This window comes from Chiloscyllium plagiosum, chromosome 32 (assembly GCF_004010195.1).
Source record: "Chiloscyllium plagiosum isolate BGI_BamShark_2017 chromosome 32, ASM401019v2, whole genome shotgun sequence".
NCBI lineage: Eukaryota > Metazoa > Chordata > Chondrichthyes > Orectolobiformes > Hemiscylliidae > Chiloscyllium > Chiloscyllium plagiosum.
In genome coordinates this window covers 5,555,053-5,566,039 of record NC_057741.1, presented here as the reverse complement: position 1 = coordinate 5,566,039, position 10,987 = coordinate 5,555,053, and the positions used below count along the sequence as shown (strand labels likewise).

The 10,987-nt window shown below is 42.0% G+C and overlaps 2 protein-coding genes across 6 annotated transcripts in view; one reads left to right on the top strand and one right to left on the bottom strand.

Annotated features, from left to right (window-relative positions):
* Positions 1-9,641, bottom strand: part of spata5 (spermatogenesis associated 5) — a 436,625-nt gene extending 426,984 nt beyond the window's left edge. For 2 of the 5 annotated variants that reach the window (XM_043674061.1, XM_043674062.1), the window contains exon 1: positions 4,624-5,012. In XM_043674061.1, coding sequence (XP_043529996.1) covers positions 4,624-4,822 — 199 coding nt within the window. In that variant the 5' untranslated portion in view covers positions 4,823-5,012. Of the gene's footprint in view, positions 1-4,623; positions 5,013-9,421 lie in introns of those variants that run through there. The other 3 variants (XM_043674060.1, XM_043674056.1, XM_043674057.1) reach the window with 3 other exon arrangements.
* Positions 9,632-10,987, top strand: part of nudt6 (nudix (nucleoside diphosphate linked moiety X)-type motif 6) — a 135,899-nt gene continuing 134,543 nt past the window's right edge. Inside the window, exon 1 of the mRNA XM_043674063.1 lies at positions 9,632-9,984. Within this exon, the coding sequence (XP_043529998.1) occupies positions 9,753-9,984 (232 nt within the window). The 5' untranslated portion in view covers positions 9,632-9,752. The remainder of the gene's footprint in view (positions 9,985-10,987) is intronic.

Below are 10,987 nucleotides of genomic sequence, written 5' to 3'. Positions count from 1 at the left end.
CCACTGATTCAAATCAACAAGCACATCGACCTGGACCCAATATACCGGCCACTGCAGCGGACAGCTGGAACTGACAACCGGAAGCGGCAGATACAAATCACTATAAATGCCGGAGGAAACATCACAGAAGCGCTTCACAGGAGGCTCCCAAGCACTGAGAATGTCACCTAGACAGGGGACGAAACGTCTGCAACATAAATTCCCAGCTCGGCGAACAGAACCACAACAACGAGCACCCGAGCTACAAATCTTCTCCCAAACTTTGAACACCTATGGGCGAGAGATGCTTATCAATCCTATCGTTCTCTGTTTTGTTCCTACCTACCCTGACTCTTCGACTTACTCCTTTTCCTAACTGTGTCAGTCTCAGACTGCTCACCTTCCTCACTATCTCCTTGGGTCAATCCTGCCCCCATGTTACCCACATACACACCAGTTTAGATCCTCCTAAGCAGCTCTAGCAAATCTCCCTGCATATATATTGGTGATTTTGGACGGGTAATTTATATTAGACCGCTCCCAATTCAGGTGCAATCAGTCCTTCTTATACAGGTCACTTCTACCCCCAAAGAGATTCCAATGATCCAAAAATGTGAATTCTTCTCCCCTGCACCAGCTCCTCTGCCATGCATTTATCTGCTCTATCCTCCTTTTCCAACATTCACTACCTTGTGGGACCAGGAGTAATCGGGATATTACTATTCTCTAGGACTATATTTTATTTCCTGCCTATAACTTCCTATATTCTCTCCTCAGAGTCTTGTCCTTATCTCTTCCTGTATCATTGGTCCCAATGTGTACAGCAACTTCCTGCTGGTCCCTTTGGACCCTCCCAGAGATATCCTTAATCCTGACACCTTGGAGGCAACACACCATTTGGATGTCTCGCAGTCAGCTACTGTCTGTCCCTCTTACCAGAGATGGCATTACACACCTCTGGAGCAAGTAGGACCTGAATCCTGGTTCAGCGATAGGGACGTTATCATATATACACAGCCATATGGCAAGATATAATACTTGGAGATCTTTTTATTAGTATTTACTAAAAAAGGAGAAACATGGCTACATGATTGTAGAAACAAAGATAGTGAAGGCAATGGTTAATGAGAAAACTGAAGAAGGAAACAGTACTATACAGGGCGCTCTGGTATAACGCGGCAGTTGTTTTCCTCTGCAACCTCCCACTATTTAAAACCGCTATAGAAAACCGCGCCATAAAAGATAGCTAAACACGTTCAATAGAAAGTTTGCATTATCCAAAAAGAGTCCATAATTCATCAATCATGAGATGGCCCATTTGCGTTGACACACGTTATACCAGAACAACCTGGCACTGCAAAGACTGAAACCTGAAATCAAGCTAAACAGTCCTTGACGGGCACTGTAGTAAAAACACAATCAAATAGTTAACAGACATTTATAAAGATAAACAGAAACTTCCTAAATAAAAACATCATTTTCTCAGGTTATGATGCATTCCAAATCCTGCAATGTCCACCGGTCTCTAAAGGCCTTGATTGTGCCAGTCAACAACACAAGCTCCCCTCAATGGGCATCTAAGAGTAGAGATAGTGCAAAAGAGAGGCAGGTTGTCAGGCACTATGATCCTCTCCATGACCCACTGCCCGGACCTGTTAATGGCCACATTGGCCAAGCCTCAGGAGTAGGCCCTCGCAACTGCCTGCCCCTCAAAGCATGGGATGCCCACAGATTAGGAGTGTAGGACTGAAGTGCAACTAAAAATCTCAGAGCAGCCCCTCCAAAAAACCAATAAAAGGGCTACAAATGAAAAATTTAACAGGAATGTAAAAAACCATTTCCCCAGGCCACAAAAGCTACATGTGCCTGGCACCCAGTGAACTTACTTAACCTACTTTTACATGGTACTGCTGCTTACAGCACTTCCCACCCCAGATCTCTGATCGAAAAGGAGAGGTCCCTTTGGTAGAGGGCTCACTACTCCAGATTTCTTTTGCTGAAGAGTACAATATTACACCCAACAAAAGCAAGGAAGTGGAGACTCTACAGCAGCAGGGAGAAGGTGAGGACTGCAGATGCTGGAGATCAGAGTCGAGTGTATGGTGCAGGAAATGCACAGAAGGTCAGGCAGCAACTAAGGAGCAGCAGAATCGACGTTTCGGGCATAAGCCTTTCATCAGGAATGAAGCTTGTGAGCCAGGGAGGGGGGCCAGGTGCTTCTCAGCCCTCCAGCTCACAAGCCTCATTCCTGACGAGAGGCTTATGCCCGAAACATCAATTCTCCTGCTCCTTGGATGCTCCATGACCTGCTGTGCTTTTCCAGCACCATACTCTCGACTTTACAGGAGCAGCGCAGGTAAGAAATGCCTCCATGATGGCCCACTACACACTTGAGCTGACTCAATTTTTGATGAGTTATCAAGCAGTGGATGGCTTGGGCCATTTACTGAATGTTGATCAATGACCCCTCGGCCAACTGCTCTGGCCTTATCCAACCCACTCCTTCATCAAGTTTCAAGTCCAGTAACCCTTCTCTGTTTCTTTTCACAGATGCTGCCAGATCAGCTGAATTCTCTAGTAATTCCTGTTTTTGATTGTTTCAGTTGTCCAGCATCCACAGGCGGGTCTTGAATCTGAACTTGTGCCACATACACTCTGATACAAAGAACTCCTCTGCCATGCCCTATGTCTTTGAGTGGAGTTCTTTGTATCAGTGTTTACTAAAGAGAAAGATGATGAAATATTTATTTGAAGCAAAGGTAATGGATGTAGCAGATAGTATAAATAATGAAAGGAGTAAATACTAGAAAGACTGTCTATGCATAGGTAAGTCATCTGGTCTGGACTACCAAGCTGCTGAAGGAACGGAGGGTGGATAGAACAGAAGTGCTTACATGAATTTTCAAGCTTCACTAGATAAAGGGAAAGTGTCAAAGAATTGCATTATGGCAATTGTGGAAACACCACCCTGACTTGGAAATATATCACTATTCCTTCACTGTCTTTGGGTCAAAATCCAGGAATTCCCTCCATAATATAATTGTGGGTCTACATGCAGCATACAGACTACAGCAGTTCAAGAAGGCACCTTCTCAAGGGCAACTAGGGATGGACAACAAATGCTTGCCTGCTAACGATGCTCACGTCCCACAAGGCAGAATTCTTTTAAAAACTGCAGCACTCTTATTCAAGCAAGGTTCCTAGATCAGTCCTAGCACCCATACAGCAGTTAGTTTATCAATTAAAGAGAAAGTTTCGGAATCTTTAATGAGGGAAAAAAAGTCAACAGTCACTTGAAGAGTTGAGTTAATTGACAAATATTCACATATTACTAAAAGGCAGATAATTCTTGACTAATTGAATTTAAATGTTTTGAACAAATAAGAAAAGGATGATAGTAAAGATATAGTGGATGTTGACTACATGGATTTTTAAGCTTCCCACCACAATCTCAATGGCAACTAGGAACAGGCAATTAATGATGCCAATGAGACACAACCGGTGCATGTATTTAAAAAAAAGATGTTTCACTAGGTGATGAAAGAGAGAAGGGAAAAAGAGAGAATACAAAGGCTGAGTTTGTTTTTCTTGGAGCAGGGAAGATTAAGGAGAGATTAGATCAGGAAGGCCAGACGAACTTCTTTCCATTAGCTGACAGTATAAAGTCTAGTGCACACAGTTCTAATAGTTTGATCAAAAGATACAGGACTACTACAAGAATTTTTTTTTAAAAAACTTGCAGCAAATGGTAATGCTCTGGAACTATTGTGAAAACAATTATTTAAAAAGGAAACTGGATGGGCACTTGAAGGAAATAAACTTGCAAAACTACAGTGATAGGTCAGGGAAGTGTGACTGACTGGAGTGCTCTGCAGGGAGTCAGCATAGAGTCAATATGCTGAGTGACCTCTTTTGCATTGTAAATGACTGCATCGGAGTATATTGGAATATTCTCCACTTATGTAGATGAATGCGGTTTCAACAATACTCTAAAAGGTCAACACAATTCATGAAAAAGCAGCTCATATGTTTGGTAATTCATCTGCAACCTTCAGATTCACTTCTTTCATCACTGGTGCCTAATAATTGTAGTGCGTACCATCTACAAGATGTAGTGCATCAATTCACCAAGTTTCCTTCAACATCTTCCAACCTGTACTTTTTTACCACCAGACTTGTGGGAGACAACCCCACCACCTGTAAAAGTTCCCACCGAGCCACACACCATCTTGAACTGGAAATATTTTGTTCCTTCACTGACACAAGGTCAAAATCCTAGCATTCTCTATCTTAACAGCACTAGATGTACCTGCACCATATGGACCAAAGCAGTTTGTTGACCTTCATCTTAAGGGCATTTTGGGATCAGAAACAAATGTCATACCAGCAATGTCTACATCCCACCAATAAATAAAGACGCAATGTAAACTGGGAATTGCTACGTTGATACCATAAGCAGTTGTAAGGCTCAGATCATTAAACAACAAAATGATTGCTTCTTTTTATAATCACGAAACTAACAAATCCACTAAGTCTGCACTATCAGTTATTTAATTCTGACTTATGTTGAAAAAACAAAAGCATTATATTTAATAAACTGAAAGGCATGCGGCGATCCAGTGAGCTGAGTAGCGGTACTCTTACCTTTCTCCAGACTGTCTGTGACGGTCAGTGACAGACAAGCCTGGGGGTGTGTGCCCAACCTACCCTCTGCTTCTGCTGTTCGGAGAGTCCCAGGAGATGGGGCTGCAGGTGAGCAACAAGCCGGCTGTACTCTCGGCGACACTCCCTCATCCTCCTCACCCCTGGTCACTTTGGACTTAATTTTCTTTTTCGAAGACATGGTGTAAAGGAACTAAGCAACACAACGCTGTTTCCATGCGGCGCCTCTGTCGTTAAACTTCCGCTGTCAAAGGGGAAAGGGCAACTACGCTCTTACCGTAATCAATCACAAAGAACCGTCCATTCCTTCCTACTTTCCAATCAGGGTTATATTTGAAATAGTACTGGGTTGCCACTGCTTGTTTTATGTGATTCTCAAAATATGTTGCCGTTATATGAGTTTAATAAACAATTTCCAACTAAATTATTTTAAGAAATGCAAATCAAACATGAAAGTATTTGATTTAAAATACAACTGCGGATGCTAGATTCTGTGCTCAAATCTAAGAAAGGTTACATGGCAGCAATGTTAGCAATACGCTTGTAAGCAGTAAGAAAAGACTTGTATTAATATTGTTCCTTTCACCATCTTGTAATGTCCCAAAGAGTTTCACAACCAATTAATCACATTTGAAGTGCTATCACATTACTGTATAGGGAAACAGGACAGTCAATCCACCACAGGTTTGCACAATCGGCTGAGATATATGATCAAATAATTTATTTTAAGATTCTTATTCGCTAAAATATGGGAGAGAATTTCCTGCTGCTCTTCAAATACTACCATCGAAATATTTTAGATCCAGCTGGGAGATTATGTTGATGTCAGAAAATAGAACATTCCCTCAGTATTGCATTGACTGTCAGTTTGGAAAGATGTGTGAATCCTTAGTCTTAGATATAAAGTCCTTCCCTGTTGATTCACAAATGAGTATGCGACCACTGAAAAGAATGAGAAAAGCAACAAATTAAAGTGTAATTATTTTAATGAAACTGTTTGGACAGGTTATGACACAGATCTTCTGACTCAGATGTAGGAACATTACCATTTCACCTCAAGAGCCCTAAATAAACTATATGGAGCTGCTCTAGTTATAAGTAATGTAGTTTAGATTTTCAAAAACCCAAATCAGTAAAAAATCTAACTCTTAACAAGTGATACATGTCAATGTGCAGTTATACTATGAGACACGAAATGCAAGTCTGGACTGGAGGATCCATCAGTTCATGTAAAATTATACTTAGAGTACAAGTAGAGTGCAGAGTCTTGTAGCACAATGGCCAGAATTCATAGATGAAGTTCACTTGCTCCAGAGGTATATCATAACATGTCTGAATGCATTGATCAAAAATATTTGCACTTGGAATGCCATATAGTTTCTCTGTTATGCAAGAACAAATATTCAGGTCGCTCTCTTGGGCTTATGCTAAAACCAAAACAGGATAGGGTATTGCATTATGTTAGTTATTAGAGAGTAACTGAAATTGCATCAAAAAAAGTACAACATACAGAGCAGGTAAAATGGGTCCCAAATAATATTAAATGAGCTACCTGTCAGATTCATTGAATAATGTCATTATCCTTCTAAAACAAACTAAATAACAGCTTAATATCTTCAAAACTCTTTTCAATCATTACCAAACCAGGTATTGTACAGTAGTCACACATAGACAGGGTGGTGAAGAAGGCATTTGCCTTCACTGGTCAGAATATTTGAGTATAGGAGTTGAGACGTCATGTTGCGGCTGTGCAAGGATATTGGTGAGGCCACTTCTGGAATACTATGTACAGTTCTGATCACCCTGTATAGAAAGTATATTGTTAAACTTGAGAAGGTGCAGAAAAGATGTTCAAGGGTGTTAATGGGACTGATGTGTTTAAGTTATAGCGAGAGGTTGAAGTAGGCTGGGGCTTTTTTCCCTGGAGCATCACAGGCTGAGGGGGTGACCTTATAGTGGTTTATGAAACCATGAGGAGCAGGGATTGGCTGAATAGGCAAGGCCTTTTTCCAAGGATGGGGGACTCCAAAACTAGAGGGCATAGGTTTAAGATGAGAGAGGAAAGATTTAAAAAGGATCTGAGGAGTGGGTGGGCGTATGGACCCAGCTGCTAGAGAAAGGCAAGTACAATTACAAAATTTAAAAGGCATCTGGGTGGGTATATGAATAGAAAGGGTTTAGAAGCTTATGGGTCAAATGCTGGCAAATGGGACTCGGTCAAATTAGGATGTCTGGTCAGCACGGACAAGTTGGACTGAAAAGTCTGTTTCCGTGCCGTATGGCTCTATCAAAATATGATTCAGTCAGCACTTAATTTGTCTTGTTTAGTCTTTCTAATCCACAAATTGATTCAAGTCCAAATTTTAAAAGTACTTAGAACCTGATTGAATGAACTCAAGAACCTTTCAAAATTAAATTTTTGAAGCTGATTGCTTCGAAAGAACTCATACTGCAACTTGTTCTCGATCAATTGACTGATGAACATTATCAATAAACTGAGCATGATGTACAGTTGGAGGTGCAATTCATACAAATGCTAGCTGCCCAAGGACATGTGGAGGGAACATGCAGTGGTCTTGGAAAGCTCAATGTTTTTCATGATGAGAAGATATTGCAGGGATATTGGGTGCAAAATAGTGAAAACATTATTATCTACATTGAATGAACAAAATCACATAGCTAAGACCGTGCAGAAGGAACCCATTCAACCCATCATGGCTACAACTGTTCTAATACCAAGAGCCTATGTCCTATATTTTCCCATATCCCTTTGTTAACTATGTTGATCCAAATAGCACAGCACAGATATAGAGTCATAGAGGTATTCATCATGGTAACAGACCCTTCCGTCCAACTCGTCCATGCGTATCAGATATCTTAAATTAATCTACTCCCATTTGCCAGCATTTAGCCCATATCCTTCTAAACCCTTCCTATTCATATACTCATCCAGGTGTTTTTTAAATGTTGTAATTGTACCAGCCTGCATAACTTCCCCTGGCAGCTCATTCCATACACACACCACCCTTTGTATAAAAAAGTTGCCCTATAGATTCTTTTCAAATCTTTCCCCTCTCATCTTAAACCTATGCCATCTAGTTTTGGACTCCACCACTCCAGCGAAAAGACCATGTTTGTTTTCCCTGTCCATGCTCCTGATGATTTTATAAACCTCTATAAGATCATCCCTCAGCCTCTGAAGCTCCAGGGAAAATAGCCTCAATCTATTCAGCCTCTTCCTATAGCTCAAACCTTCCAACCCTGACAACATCCTTGTAAATCATTTCTGAACACTTTCAAGTTTCACAACATCCTTCCCATAGCAGAGAGACCAGGACAGTTGCCGTACTCCAACAGTGGCAAAACCAATGTCCTGTACAGCCACAACATGACCTCCCAATTCCTATATTCAATGCACTGACCAATGAAGGCAAGCACACCAAAAGCCTTCTTCACTATCCTATTTACCTGTGACTCCACTTTCAAGGAGCTATGAACTGGACTCCAAGGTCTCTTTTTTTCAGCAGCACTCCCCAGGACCTTACCATTAAGTGTACAAGTCCTGCCCTGCTTTGCCTTTCCAAAATACAGTATTTCACATTTATCTGAATGAAACTCCATCTGCCACTCCTCAGCCTGATCAAGATGCTGTTGTACTCTGAAGGAACCTTCCTCGCTGTCCACTACATCTCCAATTTTGGTGTCATCTGCAAACTTACTAACCATAGCTCTTATATTCACATCCAAATCATTTATATAAATGATGAAAAGCCGTGAACTCAGCACCGATCCTTGTGGCACACCGCTGGTCACAATCTGAAAAGCAACCCTCCACCACCATCCTCTGCCTCCTACCTTTGAGCAAGTTCTGCATCGAAATGGGTAGTTCTTCCTGTATTCCATGTGATCACCTTGCTAACCAGTCTACCATGAGGAACCTTGTCAAATGCCTTACTGAATTCCATATAGATCATGACATACACCACACAGAAACGGACCACTTAGTCCATGATAGCATTTATGGTCCATGCAAACCTCTTCTTATGTTTCCTGATCTAAATCAATCATATTAAACTTTTGTTTGATTCTCCCTTCAACGTTTTTCTAGTTTCCTTTTAAATGCACCCAGGCTATTTGTTTCAACTACACCATGTATTACCAATTTCTACATTGTCAACATGCTTTGGGCAAAATGTTACTGTCACTTTATGTTCTGGATGTTTTTGTAAAGATATTTTAGATACAAGATTATAAATCAGAGTACAGTACTGTCTAGCACAGAAACAGGCCCTTTAGCCCACCAAAACTTCACCAACACATAATTCCTTTCTGAACCTTTTGCATCCATGCAATCAGTATCCCTCTAATCCCCATCCATATATCTGTTCAGTTCAGTCTGTACCATACCATCAAATGTTCCTGGTCTATTTTAATATCAAAGAACAGAAACCAACACATCCCATTCTAAAAGGTGAAAGAATTTGATCTAAAATTGTTTAATGTATCATCACTTCTCCATCACACTGTACTCATTTGGCTATAAATTCTGTCTTACGATCTTATTCTCCACAACCACCTGAGGAAGAAGCAGCGCTTCGAAAACTCGTGTTTCCAAATAAATCTGTTGGACCATAACCTGGTGTTGTGTGATTTTTAACTATTTTAATAAAGGGCACATTCGTCTGTCATTTCTTAAATAATCTAACATCTCTTTATCTCATTTTAGAAAACGATACCTGTTTACCATTATTGGTCAAATCACCTTCCCTAGTGTGATCACCTTGAAATACGATGCGCTATTTGAAAACAAAATGAAATGGCTGCCCCTGTTTGAAAGCGATTCATGCCAAAAGTACGACTGAGATTGTCACTGTGGAGTCAAGATTAGAGTGGTGCTGGAAAAGCACAGCAGGTCACGCAGCATCCGAGGTGCAGGAAAAATCGACGTTCCGGGCAAAAGCCCTTCATTATCACTGTGGAGCCGTGTCATTCACATTTTCCAAGGTGGCAAAACTAGGCAGAGTGGTGTGGTGACTAAGACAGGTGCTTTAATTAGGTGACGCTCGGTAGCAGCCGGCTCCGACTGTCAGGTTGCAGTCAGCCAAAGAGCAATGCTTCACTCGGCGGTTGGTGCGGGGCAGACCATGGCGCGAGCCTGGCAGCGGGCCGTTACTTTTGGAACGTGGGCCCATTGTCTCCGCACGCGGGAGAGAGTTGGAGGCGCTCGCGGGGCTCTCCTCAAGACCGCCAGAGCGGACCGCTTCGGGGCGGTCACCGCCCACCTAGAGCCCAGGCACTTTCCGCCAGAACTGGACGAGATCACATTTCAGAACCTGCTGCAGGGCAAGTAGTCAACTTTAACCTCCGAGTTTCCACATAATTCAAGCACAGCCCAGCCAAAGCTGAGGGACATTCTGTTCGGTTAAGTGGTGCACAAACTTAGAAATGTACAGATGATTTGTTCCGTGACCGAAAAATGTGCTTGTTATTTCTTCGTTCTGCAAAGTGTCACTCACTATTTCTTTATTTTAAAATGCGATCCAATTTGACCATAAGATGTAAAATCAGAATTAGGCATTCGGCCCATCAAGTTGCGACTAATATATATTTCGCAAACCCATTCTTCTGCTTTCGTCCTGTAACCCATGGTCCCTTTATTAATCAAGAACCTTGCTGGAAAAGCGCAGCAGGTCAGGCAGCATCCAGGGAACAGGAGAATCGACGTTTCGGGCATAAGCCCTTCTTCAGGAATCTAAAAGGAAAGATATGTTCTCTCTTAGACTCCTGTCAAGAGTGCACTGGGATAAAAGTTAAGGGCTACGGGGAGAACACTGGTAAGTGGAGCTGAAATGCGCATCAGCCATGATTGAATGGCGGAGTGGACTTGATGGGCCGAATGGCCTTACTTCCACTCCTATGTCTTATGGTCTTATGGACCTTCAATCGTGGTCTGCATGTGTTAGTGGCCAAACATCCTTGTGGGTGGACTTCTGTGTTGTGAAGGTCACAGCTCTGAGAACAGCACTTAAACACTCCTGTATTACAGGTAAAGAAAAGGGAAAAGTTCATGTCACTCAGTGGTTCCCAACAGCAACTTCTGAAAGACCTTCCATCACCCTACACAGCCAATAATCTCAAAACTAACTGTTCAACAACCAGTTAGGTAAAAACAATGACTGCAGATGCTGGAAACCAGATTCTGGATCAGTGGTGCTGGAAGAGCACAGCAATTCAGGCAGCATCCGAGGACAGGCAAAATCGACGTTTCGGGCAAAAGCCCTCCATCAGGAATAAAGGCAGAGAGCCTGAAACATGGAGAGATAAGCTAGAGGAGGGGGGGGGGGGG